The sequence below is a fragment of the Telmatherina bonti genome (genome assembly GCF_933228915.1).
Source record: "Telmatherina bonti genome assembly, chromosome: 4".
Taxonomy (NCBI): Eukaryota; Metazoa; Chordata; class Actinopteri; order Atheriniformes; family Telmatherinidae; genus Telmatherina; species Telmatherina bonti.
In genome coordinates, this window is record NC_136622.1 from 33,253,437 (window position 1) to 33,280,612 (window position 27,176).

At 42.1% G+C, this 27,176-nt stretch overlaps 2 protein-coding genes across 3 annotated transcripts in view; both read left to right on the forward strand.

Annotated features, from left to right (window-relative positions):
• The window catches only part of plxna2 (plexin A2), a gene marked incomplete at both ends in the record, with an annotated part of 193,455 nt that extends 186,399 nt beyond the window's left edge, over positions 1-7,056 (forward strand). Inside the window, one exon of the mRNA XM_079239812.1 lies at positions 6,961-7,056. Coding sequence (XP_079095938.1) covers positions 6,961-7,056 — 96 coding nt within the window. The remainder of the gene's footprint in view (positions 1-6,960) is intronic.
• An 8,040-nt stretch (positions 7,057-15,096) lies between these two features.
• The window catches only part of cd34 (CD34 molecule), a 36,172-nt gene continuing 24,092 nt past the window's right edge, over positions 15,097-27,176 (forward strand). Inside the window, exons 1-2 of one of the 2 annotated variants that reach the window (XM_079239450.1) lie at positions 15,097-16,326; positions 16,554-16,684. The gene's annotated coding sequence lies outside the window, so the exon portion shown is untranslated. The remainder of the gene's footprint in view (positions 16,327-16,553; positions 16,685-27,176) is intronic. The other variant, XM_079239451.1, reaches the window with a different exon arrangement.

Consider the following 27,176-nt stretch of genomic DNA (forward strand, 5'->3'; position numbering starts at 1 on the left):
GGAAACTGAGGCTACAATTCACACAGACTCACCAGAACTGGACAATAGAAGATGGAGAAACGTTGCTGGTCTGATGAGTCTCCAGTTCAGCTCCACATCCACAGGGTAGGATCAGGATCTGCTGGAAACATCATGACAACATGGATCCATCCTGTCAATGCGACCAAATGTTATAGCTGGAAGTGGAATTATGTGGAATTTGCCCCATTTTGTTCCCCTTAGCTCTAACATGACATGGTTTAACCAGCACAGCCTACCTGAGTCCTGCTGCTGACCATGTCCATCCCTTCATGAGCACAGCGTAGCATCTTCTGATGGAAACTTCCAGCCGAGTATCTTTTTTGTAGCATGACATTAAGTTGTTTTGGTTTAGAAAGTAAACAAAAATAAAAATAGAAAGTTTCACCGTACTCCAGTTGCTTCCACAGTCACCAGATCCACATCCAGCAGAGCAGCTTTGGGATGCGGTGGAACGGGAGATTCTCATCAGGATGAGGTGGAACGCAAGATTCTCATCATGATGTGGTGGAACGGGAGAGTCTCATGGTGATGACGTGGAACAGGAGATTCTCATCATGATGAGGTGGAACGGGAGAGTCTCATCATGATGAGGTGGAATGGGAGATTCTCATGGTGATGAGGTGGAACGGGAGATTCTCATCATGATGAGGTGGAACGGGAGATTCTCATGGTGATGAGGTGGAACGGGAGATTCTCATCATGATGAGGTGGAACGGGAGATTCTCATCATGATGAGGTGGAACAGGAGATTCTCATCATGATGAGGTGGAATGGGAGAGTCTCATCATGATGAGGTGGAACGGGAGATTCTCATCATGATGTGGTGGAACGGGAGATTCTCATGGTGATGACGTGGAACAGGAGATTCTCATCATGATGAGGTGGAACGGGAGAGTCTCATCATGATGAGGTGGAACGGGAGATTCTCATGGTGATGAGGTGGAACGGGAGATTCTCATCATGATGAGGTGGAACGGGAGATTCTCATCATGATGAGGTGGAACGGGAGATTCTCATCATGATGAGGTGGAACAGGAGATTCTCATGGTGATGATGTGGAACGGGAGATTCTCATGGTGATGAGGTGGAATGGGAGATTCTCATCATGATGAGGTGGAACGGGAGATTCTCATCGTGATGAGGTGGAACGGGAGATTCTCATGGTGATGACGTGGAACAGGAGATTCTCATCATGATGAGGTGGAACGGGAGATTCTCATCATGATGTGGTGGAACGGGAGATTCTCATGGTGATGACGTGGAACGGGAGATTCTCATGGTGATGAGGTGGAACGGGAGATTCTCATCATGATGAGGTGGAACGGGAGATTCTCATGGTGATGATGTGGAACGGGAGATTCTCATGGTGATGAGGTGGAATGGGAGATTCTCATCATGATGAGGTGGAACGGGAGATTCTCATCGTGATGAGGTGGAACGGGAGATTCTCATGGTGATGACGTGGAACAGGAGATTCTCATCATGATGAGGTGGAACGGGAGATTCTCATCATGATGTGGTGGAACGGGAGATTCTCATGGTGATGACGTGGAACGGGAGATTCTCATGGTGATGAGGTGGAACGGGAGATTCTCATCATGATGTGGTGGAACGGGAGATTCTCATGGTGATGACGTGGAACGGGAGATTCTCATCATGATGAGGTGGAACGGGAGATTCTCATCATGATGAGGTGGAACGGGAGATTCTCATGGTGATGAGGTGGAACGGGAGATTCTCATGGTGATGAGGTGGAACGGGAGATTCTCATGGTGATGAGGTGGAACGGGAGATTCTCATCATGATGAGGTGGAACGGGAGATTCTCATGGTGATGAGGTGGAACGGGAGATTCTCATGGTGATGAGGTGGAACAGGAGATTCTCATCATGATGTGGTGGAACGGGAGAGTCTCATCATGATGAGGTGGAACGGGAGATTCTCATGGTGATGAGGTGGAACAGGAGAGTCTCATCATGATGTGGTGGAACGGGAGATTCTCATGGTGATGACGTGGAACGGGAGATTCTCATGGTGATGAGGTGGAACGGGAGATTCTCATCATGATGAGGTGGAACGGGAGATTCTCATGGTGATGAGGTGGAACAGGAGATTCTCATCATGATGAGGTGGAACGGGAGATTCTCATCATGATGAGGTGGAACGGGAGATTCTCATGGTGATGAGGTGGAACGGGAGATTCTCATGGTGATGAGGTGGAACGGGAGATTCTCATGGTGATGAGGTGGAACGGGAGATTCTCATCATGATGAGGTGGAACGGGAGATTCTCATGGTGATGAGGTGGAACGGGAGATTCTCATGGTGATGAGGTGGAACAGGAGATTCTCATCATGATGTGGTGGAACGGGAGAGTCTCATCATGATGAGGTGGAACGGGAGATTCTCATGGTGATGAGGTGGAACAGGAGATTCTCATCATGATGAGGTGGAACGGGAGAGTCTCATCATGATGAGGTGGAACGGGAGATTCTCATGGTGATGAGGTGGAACGGGAGATTCTCATGGTGATGAGGTGGAACGGGAGATTCTCATGGTGATGAGGTGGAACGGGAGAGTCTCATCATGATGAGGTGGAACGGGAGATTCTCATGGTGATGAGGTGGAACGGGAGATTCTCATGGTGATGAGGTGGAACGGGAGATTCTCATCATGATGATGTGGAACGGGAGATTCTCATCATGATGAGGTGGAACGGGAGAGTCTCATCATGATGAGGTGGAACGGGAGATTCTCATGGTGATGAGGTGGAACGGGAGATTCTCATCATGATGTGGTGGAACGGGAGATTCTCATCGTGATGAGGTGGAACGGGAGATTCTCATCATGATGAGGTGGAACGGGAGATTCTCATCATGATGAGGTGGAACGGGAGATTCTCATCATGATGAGGTGGAACGGGAGATTCTCATCATGATGTGGTGGAACGGGAGATTCTCATCATGATGAGGTGGAACGGGAGAGTCTCATCATGATGAGGTGGAACGGGAGATTCTCATGGTGATGAGGTGGAACGGGAGATTCTCATCATGATGTGGTGGAACTGCATGATGTTTCATGTCAATATGGAGCAATGTCTCTGAGGAATGTATTAATCACCTTGATAAATCTATGATGCCAATGGTTAATAGAGTCCTGCAGAAAAAATGGTGTCCTGATACTGGTAAGGTGGACCTAATAACATGGCTAGTGAGTGTATATCTGCTGAAGTAACCAGTTCTCCCATTGTGTCCTGCTGTTAGCAAAGGACTATCTGACCACTGGTTTACCAACAGTGGCTTGTTTTGCTGCTGCAGCTCAGAGACACGTTGTATGAAACTGTATTTTCTGTAATTAAATGCTTTGTAAAAGGACACAAGGCTGAAATGAATGCTTTAACGTACTCATCCGTTTCTGTGCGAATTACGCAAATAGTGTTGTTGATCACACATTTTGCCGGCAAGTTTTTTACCAAGAGGGAAAAAAAACAGGAATTTCCAGTAGAATTCCAGTGGGTGTTTTTATTTAAAAACAAAAAGCATGTTTTGGTAAATAACAGCTTCTTCTGAGTTGCTGTGAAAAGTAAGATAGGACACATAACTAGTTGAAAAAATAGAGCTGTAATTATATATTATTCTAATTACTGTTTTTACCTCAAGCAAAAGAGAAAAGGGGGGAAAAGTGTTTGTTTTTTTAATTACCTGAGTATTTGTGCTCCTATTCTGTTATACTGAATTAAAATAAATCCTGTCTCTTCTACAAATAGATTGGAGTAACATTTTGCTGAGGTGGGTGCATTGCGTATTTGGGGGTTGAATCATCATTCCTGACTATACGAACATGCAGCTCAGTCGGATCCCGCCACTGAGCTGCTCATTCACTTGCAGATTTACCTGGAGGGCAGTCCTGAGCACTGATTGCACAATCAGCTGCTGCCGCCATAAATCTGCCACTAATTACAGACAGACCGCCAGCGTCATTTGCACAAAAGGCGTGCCGTGAATTTGCTTCGCACTTCAATGTCCACATGTCATGCCATTGTGAAGCTGTCCTGTTCATGATAAAGTTAGCGAGGTCAGCTCTGAGTCCTCAGCAGGTTTCCCCAAAAGTCTAGACCTGTGGAGACACCTCGGTTCAACATGGCAGCGTATCATTTTATGGAAGGGACGTTAATGTCTGCAAGCTCTCCGCATGCTGCACCGTCATTGTGCCTCTCTGATGGATTCAGAGTGGGCGATATGTTCCATACAGCACGAGCAGAATCCCAGCCGATACACACACACTCTCTCAGATCACAGGAAGTGTATGAAAGGAGGGAGGAAGACGGGTGAGAAATGGAAAGAGGGAGCATTTATGGAGACATTGTGGTTCTAATGTCAGCGCCTCCTTTGGGAAGCTTTAGCCTGACCTTTACATTCGATCACAGCATCGCTCCCTTTTTCCTCTTCCTGTCTCTTATTGTCTCTCTCTCTCTCCCTCCTTGTACTTTCTCTCTTTTTACTCATTATCCACTCAGCTCCGCCTTTGCTCTCTGTGGCTCTCATACGAGCTCTGCCTCTGCAGATGATTGTCTGACGCAGACACTCTTTGAGACATTTGCAGATGCATTTTACGTACATTCACGCCACGTCTGCCACGAGTCTTGCAGAATCCAACAGAGTGCAGATTAAAAAAGGAAAAAAATCATCCTGCACCATTAATGGTTGTTCATTCTTGCTCATCTCCTCACAAAGAGCCGTGTGTCAGGCTAACCAGGCCAGAGCTGCAGCCTACTTAAATGGATTTGGGAGACGGTGGTGGGAGCTGCACCTGAATAAAGGGCTACAGATTAATAATAGATTGCAATCGGGCCTGACGAGGAGGAGGATACGTTATGACTGTAGCTGCCAGCCTTTAAGAGCACTTAAGCAGATGAGTGGAAGATGGTCGGCGGGCAGACAGATACTTTGTACTTCATCAGATCCAGCAGCAAATAAAAGGACCGCCATGCTATTTTGTCCAGACAGTACACGCTGTTAAACCAGTTTAGAGCAGCAGTCTATTTGTCAGCATCATCGGAGATGTGATGTCAAAACGGAAAGCATGAAAATAGACATTTCAATTTTATGTGCATTTTAATTTGACTTTAAGTTTGGCTTAATGTATTCAGGACTTCAGTCATTTCGGAAGCACTTGTCTCCTGCTACGTTCCAGTTAGCTGTGCATAAGCAGTAAACGTCCTGCTCAGGGAATTTTTCATGAAAGCAACCTTGATTGCCTTAATATGTTCTAATTATGCTCTAATGGAAACTTGTATTTAAATGAAAATCCTTCAAGTTTATGGCAGATTTGAGCAACGGTGCACACCACCGCTTTCCTCGGTGAAAGAGACTCCGTTAGTCTTTGCTTCAGTGGAGTTTTTACTGACTTATCAGTAGAAATATTTTATTCTACAGTTGCTACAGACGCTTTTATGCAAGGCGACTTACATGTAAGTCACATTAAATATAACAATTAACCTAACGCATGTCTTATGGGGGGGTACGGAGTACCTTGAGAGAACTCATGCATACATGGGGAGGACATGCAAGTTTCACACAAAAAGGCCACGTTCTTTAAAACTCCCGCAGCTGAGGCTCAAACCAACAACCTGTGAGGCCGCAGGGCTAACCACTACGTCATCATACAGCCCCATATTCAGTTCCACAAGCTGCTGTTCTTTTCTAAAGTTTATATCTGAAAGGTGAAATGGTAAAGACAGCAGGTCTTACACTCTGTTTTTGTCTGATTCATTGATGCCTTAATCTATAAATACTAATAATAACGAGTTTGCATGTGTTGTACTAAATTTAATACTATAAGTCTTGGAACTAATCAATACAATAGTCCTTAAAGGCGTAATATTACACATTTTTTTTCAACAGTTTATTTTGGGTGTCAGAGATTTAACAGCATATTTTTAAGTCTTTTACACCAAATTCAGCTTTGGTCCTTAATTTCAGCTATTCCGAAAGTGTCTGTAGTGACTCTGCTGAGAACCGCCTTGTTTCTGTGTCTTTTACATATTCATGAGCAGTGCCTGTCCACGCCCCTCTCAGGAGTAGGATGCACCTATAGAGGGCAGGTTCAGTTAGCCGGAGGCGGGTTAATGGGGGCGTGGCTAGAGGTCATATGTAAAGTGTTTAGCTAGCTCTCTATTTGTCTTAGTTTATAACTGGAAACAGTCACTGCTGGGTAATCACGCTACTCATTTCAACAATTGAGCCTGAAAAACAATAAACGAGAGATTTTCTTTAAAAAGTCATTTTAAGTAACTAAACATGAATGACTGGAACAGTGTAGTTGACACTTTACCCCAAATTCATCATTTATTTGTCTTAGCTCAGGATATGGTGAGTTACATGTCGCATAAGATTCTGCCATTAATTATTTTGTCTAAAATATAAATTATTTAGAAAAACGAAGCAATTTGCCGCAGTCTGCCAGAGCAAACAGATGCACAGCAGCAATTCAGACACCATGTCGGGCTGCAGCATTTCAACATTGGGATCCATATCAAAGGAAATGAAGGCATTAGTGTTTCGGTTTCTATTAGTGTGAAGAGCCCTTTCTATGTATGTTGGTGTCACGCAGACACAGATGCATCCTGACAAGGCAGACGTGAGATGAGAGAACGAAGAGGATAGCCTGTCTGAATGCCTTTTGAACCCACCTTGACAAATGCCAAATTTAAAAGATGGAGCTCAGAAGATGAAACAAAAAGGGACTGATGCACAAATATTTCTGTATGTGTTCAAAGACGGAGACATCAGTGCAATACATTCCCTCTTCTTTCATGTGATGTCCAAATTAAAGCCAAGAAATAACTCCACGATGACATTTAATAGCAGATATCTCTATTTAAGTCATGCCATGTATTTTTGCAGCTGGTATTTGACCACAGTTTTCTTTGTTTTGCACAGATCACTGCGGCGCTGGAGCAGGACGAGCAGGCGAGGAAGCAGAGGTTGTCCTACAAGGTGGAGCAGCTCATCTCTGCCATGTCTCTGGAGAGCTGAGGGTGACCCCTCCTTAAATAGAAAGTGGAGAAAAAAAAGACGGGACCACAGTCTCTACAGGACCTCCGGAGAAAAAAGGTCCTTGCTTACCTCTCATCGTGGGAACTGCAGCCACCAAACCAGGCCTGGGACCTTTGTACCTACAGCCGGACAAACATAAAACTCCTTTAGTTTGTAATTCTCCCACCTCTTTTCATGATGGTGCCAGCGAAGGCTCCCCTCCCCCAGACTGAAACAGAGGCTTTGCTGCTGGAACTGATGATGGTAGACGTAGGAGACCTTTGCTAAGAGATCAACAACATGGCTTTGGTTTGTTACTGTAGTTTGTTTGTCGGTTTCTTTTTCTCAGTTTGGTAGAAAGTTGTAGGAGGTGTGGGTGTTCACATGAGTGGGTGTGCATGAGTGTGTGTCATATTGAAGACTGCGAGAGCAAATGGAGAAACAGATTTAGTCTCTGCTAAGTTGCAGCTCACATCCGAGTGTGAAATGGAGAATAGGGGGAAAAAAAAACAGACAAAGGGCAGATCTCACCTCGGACAGCTGAGATTTTATTTTTCTACTCTGTACGTTTAAATTCTCTCAGTTGCAGTTAAAAATGTCCGACAAGCATCCAAACAACATTGTTTTTCTTTTTTTGTATAAACATGTAAAGAGTGTCACACATCTGGGCAGCTTGGTCCGTGTCATCGCTCACTCCTTCCCTTCCTGGACTAACGCTTCACATGACACTAAATCCTGCTTTATATTTAATCTGGAGTGTATGGGAAACCATGGTGGTGGAGTTGGTGGGATTCAGCTTGTGATGGCCACAGTTCAGCCAGCATGCTTGCACCTAAACTGTGGATGATGGAGATTAAATTTACTGTGCATTTAGGAGGTGACTACGAATCCGCATCACTCTGGTGTTCCCAGCTTTCCTGCAGCACTTCGGTCCTCTGTGTATGTACCACATGATAATTGCCAATCGGTGTCTGTGAATGTACCTCTTTTTTATGTCTTTTTGGGTTTTGCCAATGACGTATGTTCAGTTGAGCTGAGCTACGCAGGTAGTTGCAGTAGAGTGTCCTCTTACTTGTGTCTGTCCTGGTCCCAATCCTTCCAACTTACGCAGGTCCAACAGTTTCTGCCAGAAGAGTCTGCATCTGCATTGTGCCTCCAGTGACAGATTCTGGCTTCTGTTGGCCTAAACGGCTATAAACGGCCTCCCATGTGCGTATAGAGAAGTTTATTTGTACTGCATGCACTTAAAAAAAAAAGTTCAACCGTCCATCTTTGGTTTTATCAAGTGCCAATAAGTCATGTCGACTTAAGATGGCCAGTTGAGATGTTATTGTACTAAAAGGGAGATCCTATCCAAGTGTTATGTATGGATTTATGATTTTAGTCTAGGTAATAAGGATTTAGACTAAGTGCCAAAAGATCCTTGTGTTTCCACCCGTTCATTAACGTGTCACAATCGGTTTATGCTTTATGGAGGACATATTTTTTACTGAACAGCCGGGTGAGGTTGAAGCTTGATGAAACTGGAATGGTGAGTTTGCAAAGGCGTCAAAGGTACGAAACCGAAACAGGGGAAAGGGGAACCGAGGATGCATCTCCTGACTTAAAACCAAACTGTCACTAGCTAAAAGGCTGATGCTAGCGTCCAGACCTTAGCTGGATGCCAACAAACTCTAGATTCCATCCTGTGGATTGGTGATTTTATTTTCTTCCAAGACATATGTTTGCTTGCTGTTTATATCAAGTACTTGAAAATAGCTTGTTTCTATAGTTTATTGCAGTTGTGTGTGTTGAGAGCATAGAGAAGGCAGACGAAAGGTGCTTCTTTTCTCTGTGGCCTTAGATACCCACCCGCTTAGGATCCCCGATCTTATTAGTTGTCAGCCAGGGCCTGGTCCTTTCAGTACTGCAGAGTCCATTGGGTTTGTCTCTTATATGTGGCACCGACACTCGGCTGAGAACTGAGATAAAGCAAAACGAAAAGGGGAAGAGGGTACGGCCTGGCTAAGGCAGACATTGCCTCACGCAGCACTCAGCTCGCCCGAGCTGTTTGAAGAGAAGTGTCGAGAAATGAGGAGCGATGGAGGGCTAGAAAGAGAGAGAACCCCTTTAGCTCTGGTTTCCTGCTCCAGCTTTGAAGCTACTCTTTGATCTGAGTCAGTCGTGTGCACAGTGCGATCAGGAGAAAACATCAAACTAACAGGCGAGGAGAAATGTCGGGTGAGGTGAGGATTGACATGCTGTTACTGTCTGCGGCCAGAGAGGGCAGAAGTGAGTTTGAGCATCTGCTAACAGAAGAAGCACATTACCCACTCAGAAAGAATAAAAACTGGGGACCTTTTCTCATCATTCTGACTTTGTATCAAGTAGCTTTATGAATGTTTATTTGCAGTAAACACAAGTGATAATGATATCCTCGGAAAGGGTGACTCGCACCAAACTTTTTTGGAAATGAACATCACGCCTCTGCATTTGAATCGGACCTTAAAACTAACTTGTAGTTGTCTCTAGAACAACAAAATAGACCTGCAGCTTATTTAATGTAGTATTTTTGTCTCACATTCTTCCCTCTGGGCATCTTCTGCAACACAACTGACCTTTTGCTGGTGGAGAGGGAAGAAGAACCTTCCCAATTAAAGAAAAAAGAATCTGACAGAGCTGCTCGCACTTCTTATTCTGTTAGTTTCAAACCAATTCCTGCAAAAATATAACACTCTTTTCTCCCAAAAAAGATTATAATAAAGATATCTTTAGACTATCAATTGGAATTCAGTGAGAAAAATGTCTCCAGCTTTGGTCTTCTTTTGCATTTTGTGGGATTGCAGTTTAAATTAAAAACCACTATTTCTCCCCAAGGGGCAGTTTTTAGGCGTGTCGGGTAACGTGTTTAAAGAAACAAAAACTTTTAGGAACAAAGCATGACACAGTGAAGACATGAAATGGTGGCGCAGTGCATTTCTGTATCTTTTTGCTCCCTGATCTTGTAATAACCATCTATAGGTACACAGCAATGCACATACACAGTACATAAGCAAAACATAAAGCATCTTCCTGTTGATTAAGGTGTCTTCCCAGTTTCAGCGAATAGAATTGTATCCTCCTCATACCTCACATTGCTTGTTTGGAGTAATGCTTTTTCGTCATTATAACAGGACCTTAATGCCTTTTCCTCTTCCAAGGAATGAATCTTTGTGTTTAATAGAGTCCTTCCAGCTGTTAGATGAGTCCCCCTGTATGCAGGAGTGTGATGAACAAAATCAGGCGCACACACACTGGTTAAGAAAGGTTTTGATTTGTTTTGTTTTTCTCTCAGAGAGGATTTATATCAGGATGTTTCTCTTTGTCTAGAGTGAAGTCTTTGCATGCGTTTTCATTCGTGCTTTAGTTTTGCCTGTTATTCCATATCGATCCGCGCCAAATTTAGTTTTCGGTGATTCTTCGGTGTCTTAAATCATGGCTGAATGCACCTTTTTTGTGTAAGAAATTTTTTGTTGTTGTTTGGAAACGATCTCCTGCATGTGTTTTCATGCTGCACACCTATTTCTCAAAACCTTTTTAATTAAGTTTAACGGAGAGGAAGGTTTCTTTCTGCAGTGCAGAATGTCTTTTCCCTGCCAGCTGTGTGATATTTGGAGAGATGCTCATGAACGCTACTTCATTCCAGATGAAGCCGGTTCCTCATTGTAGTTGCTTCATGCACTTTTGTTTTTTCCTTCCGGTGAAACATGTTGCCAAGCAGACGTTTTGGTTTGGACTGGCTCGACATTCCTCATCCAAATCAAAGCTTTTCCTCGCATCTTCTGTTTGTTTGTGTTGCTTTGCAGCGTCAGACAGAGGAACTGAAATCCCGATTAATGTAATACACTCAATATAAAATGAGTATCCTTCCATTTTAAACACATTGTAAACAAACTCTTTGTAGACACTGGAGTACTGTAAAATAGTAATTACTGGCAATGATGATGACGACGATGATGATGATAATAATAATGGCTGTCTGTTTTTGTTTTATAAAAGTGTTGTGAAAATTGTAAGAAACTTAAAGTATTTAAAAAGGTTGTTCTCTTGTTTTTTTTTATTTGCTTTGATTTTGTTATTATAATATATTATTGTGTACCTATTGTAAATATGAAGCACACCTATTTTGCAAGCCAAGGATTCACTTTGTACTGTTGTTATATATAAATAAACTTTGCTGGTTAAAAATTGCATAGAACCTAAATCTGTTTTCACGTTTGTTTTATTGTTTTCCTTTTTTTTTTTTTTTTTTTTTATTAATAATGTTGTTTTTAATGGATTAAAAACAATGAAATCTTAACATCTTTTAAGGTTGCTCAGAGCAGCAGAGGAAGGCCCCAGCCAGAGCTCCCCCTGCATTCAGAGGGCACAGGTCCCAGTGGGCTGAGACTGGCAAACTCTGCTGGGCACCAGTCACTCACGGCCCCAAGAGCCCAACCGACCCCTCTAGTGTAAATCCCAGCCGATCAGCAGTTTCTGCAACACTACGACCAAACTGCCTGGCATCAACAAGCATGCCGACTGTCATGTTCTTTGAATCTTCGTAGGCAGAGGGTCTGGTCTTCAGAAATATTTATGTGGGTGGAAAGTGTGAAAGCAGCAACCATGTGAATGCCAGGATGCAGAAGTGCTTTCACTGTACCTGCCTTTTGTTTAATGTTATGGTTGATTGGTGTATTCAAGAGCCTGTGTTTAGATTTGACAGTGTGAAGGCACAAAGAAAGATTTTAAATGCAAATTGCAGCTGTCTGGCACCCCAGGTTTCCAATGAACACAAAGTTGCTTTATGTAAACAACGTCGCAGAGACTGAAGGGTTTCCTTTAAGGCCACTTTTATTGTGAAGTGCATATTTAGTTTTCCATGCTGGCTCAGAGCATCGAACACTGTCCTACGCTTCTGGAAGAGAGAACTGACTGAAACACCAACCATCAAGATGATCTGCTGAACCTACATGCAGACCAGGCCTCCAAATGATTTATGTTCCTTAACAGTGACAGGATGTTGTAAACCTTTTAAATGAAAGACGAGGAGAGGCAAGTTGGTACGAGTGGAGCACTAAAGGCAATCTATCGCTTAACTTTGAGATAATCATACTTGTAAGGGTGGCTAAACTCTCTGCACAGACTTTGTCAAGTTTGGTAAATGGTTGTGGGTTTGTTGTTTTGTTTTGTTTTGTTTTTGGCCATGAAATAAGAATAAAGATGAGGTCATAAAAGCATCATAATAATAGAAAAATGCATTAAAAAATACACTGCAAAAACTAGAATCTGAGCAACATAAAATCTATAAACACATTTAAAAGTGCATATAATCATGTCCACCAGTAGCTTGCAAATAAAATGACTGCAGTACTATTGATTGAGCTTCGCCATGGTAAGTGCATCTCAAACTAGTTTGAAAATAATGACTTTCCACGGATAAGCAATAGCTGTGAAATGCTTTGCTTTGGGAATTCAATAGAACAAATATGCATTTACAATTTAATGTTTTCACAATAAACATGGAGAATAAGGAATAAGTATAGGTTCATTTGAGCCCTATTGAGTGCGAACATGCAGGAATTATTCAGCCTCCCATTGATTATCTCAGAGGGTTACAAGGAGTGTTTTCAGAATTTTGATTTTGTACAATATGTTTGGAACCGACTCTTGGCTGTATTTTAGTAGTCTGGTTTTTGGGTGGATTAGTGCAATAAGTTGTTTATCCACAAACTTGCATCATATTGAGAAAAAGGCAGCAAGATATAACTGTTATGTGAGCTAATTAGCATGCTAAGCTATTAGAGTTCAAACAAAACTGTATTAGTACAACTCCTAGCTGTATATTTTACACACGGTGTAAAGATTATGGTAACATATTTTGATGATCACTACATTTTGATATTTTTAATCCTTCTAAACTAATCATCTGAAGCTATAATGTCTGGCCACTGCTGCTCTTGCTATAGAAGTTAGTTAGCTGCTAGCATTCTTGGGGGATAACAGAAACATGATGTCTGTACATAATCATTGCATTTATTTTGCCATTGTGAAAATATTTTGAGGTTTGATTTAAAAAGTTTAGCTCATTAAATTGTATCATTATTGTGCATCACTTCAGCTATTGTTTTGGCGTTGCGTTGCATTATGGGACGTGGCGGTCACGTTGACGTTTTGTTTGGTCGTCTTATCTTACAAACGAGCCTTTAATTTTGTTATCTCAGAAATAGCGCCTCCAAACAAGAAAGAAATTTGGCACTGTTGCACCCCAAAACACAGAAGCAGTGGTTTACCTTGGTTGAGAGAATAATGCAAAATAATAATCGCAAATAAGACGTGACAGTAAAGTCTGGACACAGTGCACAGTGGTCCAATGAGCAGCAGCTAATCAAGTCTCCAACATGGCGCCTGCCGAGTAATAAAGTTATGACGCCCAATCCCTGTAAAAGTTAGCTGCTAGCATACATGGGATTTTTTTTTTTTTTTTTTTTTAAAGCACGGTGAACGACAGACACGCTCTGTTTACATATGTTAAGGAAGAGATTCAAAAAAAGTTGTTTGGAATTTTTTAAAATAAAAAGTGCGCAGTCTGGGTCCTTTGCCATAATCAACTCTGTGAGATGTTTTCATGGAGGACAAGACTAAGCTTTTTTTTTTTTTTTTTTTTTAAACGGTTGTAATCTGGACAGAGTTCCAGCAGTGGGGTACTTCACAAATCCCATCAACTGTGCTGCACAGCTGATTCTGACAGCCACACTGACAGGCTCTGAAGGAGCTTCCAGCAGAGACCTGATCATTCTGCAAGCAGCAACCCCTCAGAAGTGGCACGAGAGAGCGTCATAAAGTGGTTTTGTGTGCAAAGGTGCAAAGCATAGACTGAGATGGACGTGGCCTCCCTGACGTCACATATAGGTTTCTGAAGAGCTGAATTGAAGCTCGGCGGGCGGTTCCTACCATCGCCATGTTGGCAGCGTCATGCGCGTCGTCTCGCCCGGAAAATACAAATATGGGCAAAGAGGTGGAGCTGAGATGGAAGCCGTGACCGTCACGGTGGATGATTGACATCGAGCGAATTCCGAGCTTTCTGTAGCTAAAAAGCTAACCAGCTAACGCGGAGATAACGGGAGCTAACCAGGTAACGGAGGTAAGCGGGCTAAAGCTAAGTCACATTGTTAACCGGCTAAAAGCCGCGGTTGTTCTACGTTCTACTTACTTGAAGTGGGAGATTGGGTACCTGTCAATCAAAAAGACACGCCCCTAAATATGCCGAACTTTGAGATTAAATTACTTTTAAATGGGCGACTTAGAAAAAATTCACTCCCCTCCCCCCCCCCCCCCCCCCCCACACAGTTGTCATGAAGGGAAACCTGACCTATTAAACTTAAAATGGATTTTTGTACCAGGATGTAAACATGTTTATTTCTGCAGTGAAGTTTGTCTTTTTAACATGGGAGTCTATGAGGATTTGCTCTGTTTTGCAGCCCCTAGCGGGTGAAGGGTAAACTGCAGTTTTATGCACTTCCGCATAGGCTTCACTTTTTACCATAGACATCTTATATACGATGTCTATGCTTCTTACCACCGAAGGCTCCGTCCATCTTTTATACACGGTTTATGGTGCAAAGTCATTCAACGCCAGTTAAGTAAATTTACCAAGTTACTACTGTTTTATTATTTTCCACTATGGTAACTGTTGCTACATGACAGCTAGCTGCTAATGCTAACTCTGATGATGATTAATATCTTCTTCCATCTCCCTCAGTATTTCATTTCTGCCTGGTCGTTTGCACTTCCATTGGATTGCTTTGCAGTTCACAAAGTGAAATTTGATGATCTTTAATATGTTTAAAAATAAAAAAAAATAAAAAAAAAAACTTGTATGAAAGCTACCACATTTATTGCTTTCTAACTTCGTAGCTAGCAACTTACAATGTGCAAGATTGGCTTCATTTATCCTCATGCAGGTCTGTTTGCTCTATCCAGCTTCTCTGCAGCCACAAGGTCTGCAGTCCCACTAGGTTGCTAATGGAGGTGTGGGTCAGTGTGCTTTGCTACAATGAAATGCCCCCAAGGTTAGCCGCTTTACAGAAGGCAGTTGTAGGAAAAAACTGAAGCATCAGCTCATAATTGCTCATATTTTTTCATTTTTTGTACCTTTGTCTTGTATTAGAATAAGCTCCTTAAATAAGTGAATGATTAGTTTGAAGATTAAGTGGAAGGTCTATCCACATGTGTGTCAACTCAAGAAAAACTGCATTTCTACAAGTTTGTTGGCTTTTCTCAACATTTATATTGTTTAATAAATATACTGATGCAGTCATACCAGCTCCTTCTTCCACATACGCACATGACAGTGACAGATAAGCAGTTATACAACACAGACTCGGTTTCGCAGTGGTGTTTTTCTGGTTTTTACTGCTGAGCTGCCCAAGTTATTGAACACATATCAAGCTATATGTGTTCTATACCTTGAGCCCCCTTGGCCATCTTTACCCCTGTATTTCTCCAGGGAAGGTCTAATCCCCGCTGCTTCTAATCCTGTACTGCTGAGACCAATTCAAATCCATGTGGGACTTAACGCCCTGTAATGCTTTTATAAGAAGTTGCGTAAAGCTGACATCCCATTCGTTCTGGGTGGGATTCCCAGTCAGGATTACAAGGCAAATTCTAAAATAATTAATATGAGTTAGAAGAAGAGGATGCCAGGGGTGATTTCAGACATTTTTCAGATGGGACGGGTATTAATTTCAGAATGAAACTCTCTCGTAGGACTTCAGAGCCCGTCGTTCTGATTTTGAAAGTACTTAAATGTCTTCTTTTTCTGTTTGCCTCTTTTCAGATATATTTGAGAAAGTCTTAAGATGTAATTTTGAGAACACTTGAGAAACAGCAGTGGGTATTTTTAAAAGATCAATAAGATAAGAGTGTGCGTTTGCTGTTTTCTCAACATGTTCATCATAATGGTGCATTTGGCTGCATGTCAGTATGGATTAAAAGGAAGTGAGTTATTGGACATGAGTGGAAGAATAGAGGTGAAGTGAGGAGGAGGAAGATTCAGGTGCTGGGATAAGTTGGTCTGAGGCAAATCATGAATTCAGGTGTCAAAAATAAGTACACACCACCTGTTCTATTTATAGTGGAGCTTCACCCTGCTTGACTTGTCTTCCTCTGCATGATCCACAGCCCCCTTCACCTTCACCCCTTGCCTACCTCGCTTTCATTAAAACCAAGAACACAACAGCCACATCTGGGAGTCCCCTGCAAGATTCACAGGTCAGAGACGCCTTCTGCAGTCTTTCTTATGCCAATAAGTGTGTATTTGATTTCTAATTGTGTGTAAATGTGTCAGAATGCACGCATAAACAAACTGGTCTCTGGATTTGTGCAAGCATGTTGCTGTGAAAAGTGGAAAAAAAAGTGCTGCTTTATTTTAGTTTTACTTGTGCATTTGCATCATTTGCTGGCTTGTTCCTTTACTTTGTGAATGCTCCTTTCAACAGACGCGGCGTCCTTCTCTGGACGTGACTTGTCGCTGCTCCCTGAGGCGGTAATGAGGCCCTCCCACCGGGTCCGCCGACAGCCTCCTGTTGTGCGGCCTCATCCCTTAGCATCGCACAGATACAACAACAAGGTGTGTGGCTGGCGTCCATTCGACTCCCTCACACATCCGTACCAAATGTGCTTCCAAAAAGTGCAGGCGTAAGTAGTTTTCAGCTATGCAAATAAACAGTGGCATTAAAATACACAAGTGCACCCAGGAACGGGTTTACGTTATGAATATGAAGTCATGAACATGCATAATTTGATTTTGTGCGCACCGTCTGCACCCACACACACAGCGATGCTAAACGAACATCCCTGCTGGCTTCGGGCACATGGTGCAGGTGAGCAACGCTTGCCAAATTTCCCTAGCCAGAGCGCTCGTTTGCATATGCAGATGTTAATTACTACTGGTGCTTGTAAGGGCCAATCAGCAGGCTGCTGGAACAGCTTGTGTCCCCCGCACCACGCTCCCTACCCCAACCATCCCCTGCCCAACCCCTTCCTTTCTCACACACACAGGTCGCTGTTTCCACGGTTACTCCCTTAGCTGATAATAAAGATAATCACCTCCGATTTCCTTCATGGCTCATTTTCTCCCACTCACTTCTGAAAGGCCAGGGCGCCGCTGTCTGATTTTCCACGCTGAGCCCTTATCAGCAGGACCGGGGCGGGGGGCCAAGTCGATGAGCCACCTGCCACACACTCACCAGAGGGGCCAGATTCGTTCACTCAGGGGACAAAGATATGCCAGGGTAATGAGAGCGAGATCTTCCTTCCAGTGTGGCGTAATTGTGGCTTGAATGAAAGCTTGGATGGGAGCCGGTCAGATCAGATGAGATCTGCTGACGGTTGTTATCAGACAGCAGACTCGGTCCGAATGAAAGCTGGACCTTCAAAAACCTTGAAATGACAATTTAGTCCATTGAATCACGAGATCATATCAATCAGATATGTAAGACTAGTTTATTCTGAGCCATTCGTGGTGGTTAAAAATGTCCATAACTCATGTGGGTGGAAGAGAAGCACTGATCCGTGTTGGATGATATAAAACAACATGGCCTGTTGTACCACCTTCTATCAAGCTGATACGAATGAAAGCTAGTTGTCTGTTATGGACACATACAATAGATCAAATTCCTACTGAACGTCTCTCTCTCTCTCTCCCCATTCCCCGCCAGCCCCCCCCCCCCCCCCCCCCCCCCCCCCCCCCCCCTCCTTTCTGTCTGCCTCCTCACACTCCCTTGAATCCATTGTCCAGATAGGAACGTGCCTTGGATAGCAAGGCCTCGCTTTCGGCACACTTCTTTGAGAATTATTTAAGGCTTAGGAGTTTCTGTGAAATGAATATTTGATGTGGAGGACCTGAGCGTCTCCTGACGAGCCCAGAGCAACACTTCAGAGAACGACTGGGGTGAGATGTGCAGCTCCCTGCTTCAAAACACACATATGCAAGATGCCCTCCACACACACACACACACACACACCACCTGATCCACTCATCAACAAACCTAGATCTACACCGGGTGTGTTATCCTGGGTAATTGAATGAAAAGGTCTGCATCGTAAAGGCTAGCAGCTTTCCAGCCCAATTCTGGTGCATGTAGTCTGATGTGCTTAATGTAGCTTCTTCTTCTTTTTTTTTTTTTTTCTTTTTTTTTATTTCACTTTGACATAGTTTAAGTTCAAGTTCTGCAAGATGGTTTCTTTTTCTATTTATATCCAAGAGTTGGGTTCTTCTCTTTGACTCTAATCATGACCTGCTGATCTGCTCCTGGTATGGAAGGGGTTTATACATCCTTGTGCAGAGATGTAAATGTTTTCTTCCTCTTTTGCCACAAGAGGTCAGAGTTGGGTTGTTCCTAAACATCTTTCCTCCTGGTGGTGGTCATGAAATAGTTTGAAAATCCTGGTCTTTTAGTGCCATCTAATGGTTCCCTGTGTGAAATGACTTAGTGGCCAAATGTTCAAAAGATTAATACACATGGAAATCAGTGTTTGATCATATATCTAAGTGCTTTCTTTAATTCATTAAATGGCATAATAAATAAGAAAAAATCCATTTCCAACATGTTATTAAGCATTTTTACACCATATGAAGGTCTTAGTGGAGCAACTTTGCAAAGCAGTCACACTTGGCGAGAACATTCACCTTCCTCAGTGACAGTTTAATGCATGTAAATGTTCCCTTAAGATTAATCAAACAGATATATGTAATTACAGCCATCTGAGCAGCCTAAGTTCAGTAAATTTATCCCTTAGACCTTATCTGACCATTCGCTGTCTTGACACATACGGTTTATTATCTACTGGCTGCAGTGGTGAGGAGTAGGTGACATGCAGATGGCAGGGTTCTGCTTTCTCTGGAGTTTAGATGGATAAAACCAATCATTCTGAAATGAAGTAGCTTGAAAAAAACATTTTTTTAGTGAAAAATCTAGACAAAAAATTGCAATTCATGGTGAGAATGACACCTTTTCCATCTCTGCCCTGCTTTTTGCTGTTTCTGACTGTGGGGAAATGTTTGGAAGAAGCTACACAGCTCACTATAAATTTATCTGCAGCTTGAATTAAAATAGAGAAAATATGTGGAGTTGAAATATGAGCTGTGATATACCTTTTGAAGTGTCTTACAATTTGGCCTCCTCCCTAGCGAGTGCTAGCTTCTGCATCAATATGCATAAATATGTTGAAAGAAAATGTGGATTTGGGTTTTAAACCTCCTGGGGTCATGATTTAAAATCTCTGAGACCCAGCGCTCTCCAAAGTCTTACAACCCTCTCGTCCTTCAGCATAAATCACTTCAAGATGTCTCCCAATCAGAGCCAATTAGGGCTAGTTACATGCCTGTGGAGTTTGCCCTTTTCAGAAAGAGAAGGGATGTAAAGCTGGTAGGACGAAGAGGAGACTTCAGCGACGCTATCCTCATATTCTCCCAAGAATGAAAAATTCCTGTGATGCTGAAAAATTTCCAAGCTGTGAGCGTACATGTTAAGTATTCTCATGGAACAGCTTTATGGTTTGTGCATTGAGTTGGGTCTAAAAGAACCATATGACTGACTTTATGAACAATAGGAGGAGGCTCCCTTCAGAAGGGAGTGCTAAAAGCGAACATCTGTGTGGGATCAGAGCAGCAGAAAGTAAAAAGGAGGGTTAAAGAAGGGAGGAGACAGAAAGAGAAAAGTTTGGCACCGTCCTTATAACTGTGTTTTGGAAAGTGCAGCTACACAGGCCTCTCAGTCGATAAAGCAAGGAGGTCATGCATATCAACCTCAATGATAGACCCAAAGGGGGAAAAAACTGTAAACAAGATTTTTAAAAACTTTATTCCATTGATTAGCACAAAAGCTGAGGTGTGTGTGTGTGTGTATGTGTGTATATGTGTGTGATTGCTGCCGTTTGTTTGCAGGCAAAAGCAACCACTGAATTTCATCAAACTTGTCTGAGAGCTGGAACAACACCAGAGGAAATGAATTTTTCTTGGTTTGCTGTTGTTACATTTGCTCTTTGGCATTTTGTTGAGTAAAAACTGTGTTTAAAAAAGAAAGAAATGCCAAGTAAAATCTAAGCGAAGAAAAATATAAAGTTTGTAAATCTCATGAACTGTTTTATTCACAGTAGAGCAAAGAACAAGTGCTAAACACTGGAAAAGTAAGGCCTTTAAATATAGATACAGCTGGAGGAAGATGTTGCAGCTAATTAACAACCAGTCAGTAACGTAGCTGGGTAACAAAAAGAGCACCGTAGAGAGGCAGAGTCTCTTGAAATTGGATGTTCAGCCGTCTGCAAAAGACATGAATTTGCAGGAAATTTTAAAGGGGTCCTATTATGGTATTTGGAGTTTTCTGAGCTTTCTACAGTGTTACAGTGTTGAATCCTCATCAGACATGTGAACATCACTGTTTTTTTATCACCTAAACGCATGTTTGAGTTTGAGTTTGAGTTCTAGCACGCTCTCCGTTAGGTTTCCATGGCGGCGAGAGTTTTTTCTGCTTGGAAATCCTTGTGACGTCCTGGGGGATAAGGTTCAGTGATTGGTTACCTTCTACTGGTTAACAAGGACATATACAAATACATCAGGCGGGTGGAAAACGTGGGATCAAGTTATTTCCAACGATGGCTGGTGAGTTTACCAAAGAGAGACATCCTGCTGCATTCGTTGCTGTGGGTTGCTGTTTTCCACTTCGTTTTCAGGGTCTGATTCAGGTTCCAACATGTAGGGCTGTATGCTATGTGTTGACATTGTATTTTGGTTTTTTTATTGAGTTCATATGAGCCTAATCCATCTGTTTATGAGATGTTACAATGACGGCGAAAGCAGGTGCGGTGCGCGCTCCTGATGTAGTGCAGTGGCGGGAGGCGGGGCTTAATGCGGAAGAGTCTCAATCCACTCGTTTTGCCCGCAGGCTGATCTGACAGCCTACGGAGAGGGTCGGTCTGAAGTAAATAAAGCCATTTGTGACAATAACTCGGATCAATCCCAGCCCTTCTGGTCTCAGAAATAAAAATAAATTAGCCTGAAATGAACATAATAGTTCCACTTTAACCTCTTAACCAGCAAGGGCCGGCCTCCAGGCCGTTGTGAAGACGATGAACCCATGCCTTAAGCAAATATGTGGATTTTTTTCTTCCTTTGTTTTAAGGTCCTAAAAGAGGTCTCTCACAACCCTTGTGGATTGTAAACAGATACAGTTATTATATATTATTATTATATCAGAAAAGCATTGATACCTTTTATTGATACCATATTTCAGTGCTCCTGATGGATCAGCAGATGCGCTGTACTACAGAAATATAAAATCTTTAACAAATTGTACAAGATTTTATATTGAAAACCAATGTTGTCCATCTGTGTGGCCCTGCGATGGACTGGCAAGCTGTCCAGGGTCTATCCTGCCTGTCGCCCAAAGACTGTTGGGATAGGCTCCAGCTTCCCCGCGACCCTGAAGATTAAGCGGTTCAGAAAATGAATGAATGAATGAATGAATAAAAACGGTCCGGGCCCGAAGCCTTGATGGTTATGTGGTTATTATTTCACAATATTCGGTGGATAAAATCATCAAAAGATTCAGTCGAGAGAAGTCTCTCTACAAGGGGACACACCTTAAAATAGTGACTGGATGACCTTGACTAGTCTTCAAAAGCAAAATGATTCTTTTGATGTTTGGGCTCTGCAACATTTCCAGAAATGTTTGTCTATAAACAGGCAGCTGTGCCAACCCTAAATTTAAGTTAGAGCTCTATCAAAACAAAATAATATGTGAGTAATGTGCTAATGCTCTATTGTGCTATGTGCTATATTCTAACACACAGGTGTCAAACTCCAGTCCTCGAGGGCCGGTATCCTGCAGGTTTTGGTTGTCTCCATGCTCCAACACACCTGATCAACATTCATAAATAGGTTGACAAGAAGCTGCTGGATCCATTTGATTTGAATCAGCTGTGTTGGTAGAGGGAAACCACAAAAACCTGCTGGATATCGGCCCTCCAGGACTGGAGTTTGACACCCCTGTTCTAACACCAGACACGGTTTAAGCTAATGTGGGAAAACTGTGTCATATTTAGTTTTCAGAGAGTGTATTTAGGGGCTACACATCAGTTATGTAACCTTTCACATTGGAGCTGAAATAATAGAAACATGGTCAGATTATGTCAGCAGTCAAGTTACAAAGCGCTGACTATGCTACACTGTTTGATCCTATTTAGTTTAAACAGAAGGCTAGCTAAGCATGAAAATGTGGAGCTATGTATCCAGTAACTATTGTGACATTGTATATGAAGTTTTATTAATGAAGAGAAATGACTTAAATTACTTTTAAGAGCAAACTGAAGACTCACCTCCTCGAGGAGCACTTCAACACTTCGTATAGCTATATTTGTTGGAAAGTTGGAGAACCTAGCCCAGTTCTTTGCAACAAAAAGTATGGTATTCATTCTTTGTATTTATAACATAGGTGATATTATGGGGTGGGAAGGGAGTAAACAACAACAACAAAAAAAAAACAAAAAAAAACAACTGTAGCACTTAATGGAACGACTTGCGTCCAACTGGACAGTCCATTAGCACCTTTCTACGATGTCCTCTACTGTTTGATTTCATGCTTGTGTTGTTCTCACTCATATGTAAGTCACTTTGAATAAAAGTGTCTGCTAAATGACTGTAGAATAGAAAGGGTGATATTTCTGACTGATCTGGAGAGAAGCCAGTGTAGTATACACACCCCAAAACAACCAGCTTACCTCTCGATGAACCTTGGAGAACTTGTAAATATTTCTACCTGGTGATCCAGATTATGATTGGAAAGATGTTTTATTTAACATTTCTCTTCAAAGTGATCGTATGATTATTTTCGTTCTTAGTACATGACCCCCCCTGAAAGTCTGCCCTGTCCTCTGGCCCCCCCATGCATTACAGTCTAGCTCCGCCACTGTTAAAGACTCTTTAATTCTTTAATTCTTGTGTTCTGTCAGGACCTTGTAAATAAATCTATAAACACTCAACTATCCCCCTGATCCTGAAGAAAGAGACAATGGCACCATCTAGAGGTCTCTGGTCTCTGTTTTATTGTTGTTTTATTGTTTTCAGCTGCAGAAGCCGAAACTGACAGTTAACATGTTTATTTCTGTGGTGCACTTGTGCATTTTCACATGGGAGTCTATGGGAAGTCTCTAGTAGCCATTTATAGTTCTGCAATGCTTTTGGCACTTGTGCATCTGCTTCATTTTTTCAGCCACAGAAATTGGTCCCTTGCCCTAAATGATCAGAAAATACCAAATTAGAAAATATTCAGTTCAAGCATTTACATGCAGTAGCTTTGGTTGTATTTATTGTAACTGAAAATGTGGGAAGTGTTGAGTCTTGCAAATCTCCAGAGTATTCTGTCAGAGGTCTGGCTGTTGTGTTTAGCTATACTGTTGCCACCATTTCATCTTTCTGTGTTGCTCTTTTCGTACAGCTCTTCTGGTTAGAAACTTGAAACTGTTGATACATAACCCTCATAATGCAGAAAAGGCATCAGAGACTGGACACCATAGCACTCCATATGCTTGCTTGTGATCACTGGGTTTGTCTGCAGGACATGCAGGTCACGTCTGGCTGTCAGGATCATGTGTAAGGACAGTTGCAGGAAGCATAAAGATTTACATGCAGGACTGCTAAAAGAGTGACCAAAGTGGTAAAACTGTTCTTTTTCTTCCCAATCTGGATTTTAACTTCTCCAACAGGGTTACATTACACCTTGTTTCCTAAGCCACACAAGGTCATCAAATTAAATGAAAATCAGGGACGTTTCTCAATGTGCAGGATTATTTTCAGCCTTGCTTACAACTCTAATCAAATAATGTCCTAGTGATTGCACTTTTATTTCCTGTTGGCGTAAAGAAAGAACTCCTGGTCAACTCGATCACACGCTTTTACTGTTATAAATAATAATACACTTTATTTTTATTTCAAATTTAGAAAAAATGAAGCGAAAATAAAGAAGAAAACTGACTTATTTAATAAAGAGTGAGGCTGAAATGCAGCAGCACAGATGTTGGAGAAGCTCAGAAAATCAGATTTCTTGTTGCTGAATTAAAAGTCAGAGTCTATTATCTTGGTTGTTACTAATTGCATTGTGTTTACAAACGTGGAATTTATGCAGAGCCTGATCGAGAGTGCAGGATCATCGCCAACACCTGCCTCATTTGTGGCCTGGTTTCACAAACTTTCAGCAGAAACATCTGGAACGAAGCAATGCTCTGGTTTTCATGCTTAACATCCTAACGGTTAAACCACCTCATTGGCAGGAGATCCTCACACAATGTAAGCTACATAACTTCCCCATCTGATTTAACTGAACTTTAGCCACCTTCATTACTATTATTATGTTGATTTATTACAGTAATAATCATTTTCTCTCAGAATAACAGTAATTTCCATTGTATTTCAGGAAGAATTCTTGTAACTAAGTACATTTTATTTTATTTTATTTTATTTTACTAGTAACTAAGTACATTTTAGTCTTAGTTTGTGATTTCACGTCTAACCGGTAAACTGTAGAATGACTTCTTCCCGATCAGCGTGATAACTCTGAGTTGATCTGAGATCAGTCTGAGATCATCTTAGAGAGGAGAGCATTCATGTATGGCATTCAGAATGCAAATTTAACCCAGCTTTAGCTGGAATTTAACCAAATTTGGTTGCAAGCAGGTGTTAGGTTTGGACATCAATTGATTAAAAGTGTGTTAAATAAGTAGTAAATAATTCCTATGTCACAATTTAGAAAAAGTCTACAAAACAAAGATGCTATGAAAGACACTGAAAAGAGAAAAGAAACAAAATCATTATCTCAAAACTTAACAACTTAGAAACATATGAACTTCTAAAGATCACTCCTTGTAGATGCTACATGAGAAGCTTTGAAAGCCTCAAACAACACAAAACACTCCTAAAAAGGAACACAAAGTATCCAAACCACAACAATATTTTGCCCTGAGGGTCAGACCCTGCTACCATGTGCTGATCCTCGTGATGTCCTGGCAGAGTCCGCAGCCCCCCCACCCTCATCCCCACCCCTATACTACACTGAAATTCTTTGTTTTAAAGTCAGAATGAGAGAAGATGAGCAGAACCCCACTAAACTAACCTGTGTGAACATGATTCCCATTTACAGACATCAACTTCACACACAAACTAATAAGGTCATGACTTTTTTCCACTTTATGTATTTATAGGATATAAAATAGAAATATACATATCTGTGTCCAGCATAACATTGGTATGACATCATGGATCTGGGGGATTCTGGACTCACAAACTATGTGATCTTGGGATCTGGGTCAGGTTTAGTCTGTAAGATGGGGAGTTTACATGAAGCTCACCCCTTCATAGTGGACAGAGCTAAGAGTTGTGTGTTGGTTAGCACCATAGACTGTATAAATAAAGATGGACGGAGCCTCCGTGACGTCACATATAGGTTTCTGAAGAGCTGAATTGAAGCTCGGTGGGCGGTTCCTACCATCGCCATCTTGGCAGGGGCACGTGTGTCGTCTCGCCCGGGAAATACAAATATTTCCCGGGCGAGACGGGTGGAGCTGAGAGGGGGGCTGTGAGCGTCATGGTGGATGATTGACATCGTGCGAACTCTGAGCTTTCTGTAGCTAAAAGCTAACCAAGCTAACCCGGAGATAACAGGAGCTAACCAGCTAACGGAGGTGAGCAGGCTAAAGCTAAGTCATGTTGTTAACCGGCTAAAAACCGCGGTTGTTCGACGTTGTTCTTACTTGAAGCGGGAGATTGGGTACCTGTCAATCAAAACGACACGCCCCTAAATATGCAGAATTTCGAGATTAAATTACTTTTAAATGGGTGACTTAGAAAAAAATTCACTCCCCCCCACAGTTGTCATGAAGGTAAACCTGACCTATTAAACCTAAAATGGATTTTTGAGCCAGACTGTAAACATGTTTATTTCTGCTGTGAAGTTTGTCTTTTTAACATAGGAGTCTATGGGGATTTGTTCTGTTTTGCAGCCCCTAGTGGATGAAGGGGGAACTGCAGTTTTATGCACTTCAGCAAAGGCTTCACTTTTAACCGGCTCTGTCCGTCTTTCATATACGGTCTATGGTTAGCAGCATGTTTCAACTGTTCTCCAGTTTCTTCCTTCCATCTATCTGTTTATTTCCACTTATCAGAGGTCAGATCGCAGAGGCTACAGGTTCAGGAGGGAGACCTTAATGGCCCTCTCCCAAGGGACATTCTCCAGCTCTGACTGGGATATCCCAAGGTGTTCCAAGACAAAACAAGATATTTGAGTTCTCCTGCAGTTCCAGTCTGGCCAGGGGTCTCCTTCCAAGAGGGTTGGGGTTAGGTGACCAACATGCATCTGTATTAAAACTTTTCATTTGTTGCCTTCAGGTGAACTTAAGACTTGGGGTTATTCAGTTTTTAATTTATTTTTTAACTAAATCTTTATTGTTTAGATTAGATTTTATTCTGTTTTACTACTTTTACTCCATGCTAAATTCCTTTTTTTTTTTTTTTTTTTAATGCATTTTTATGGATAGGCTGGTTGTTGAGCTGTTTTAAGGAGCAGATAAGGATGTCCTCTGGGTACTTCCCTATAGGGCGGGGCTCTGCAAGTCTCTGCAGCCCTTCTGCACTGGCTCCAGAGGGAAATGGAGTGTAATTCTGCATGAGCAGAAACATTCATTGACAACAACGCCGCTTACCCGTTTGCTCGATTTGTGCCAAGAAACTAGCAAACAACACAACAATGTAGCACTGACACACATTTCCAGAATGAACACACAGAATGTGTTGAAAGTGTCAAACTAGAAACAAGTGACAAAAAAGGGATTTCAGAACTTCTGTGGAAAGCTGAGCAGTACATACTGAGGTAGATCAAGTCCCCAAACAGGTGCAGATGCATCTTTTGTGTCGTACAGAGCACAGAAAATGTACAAAATAATCCTTCATTGGACTAAAAAAAACTGATGTGATGTAGTTGAGAGAATGAAAGATATTTCTCTCTCTGCAAACGCCAACTTGGACAGGAGCATTGGAATAAACATGAAAATGACGACTCAACAAACCGATTGAC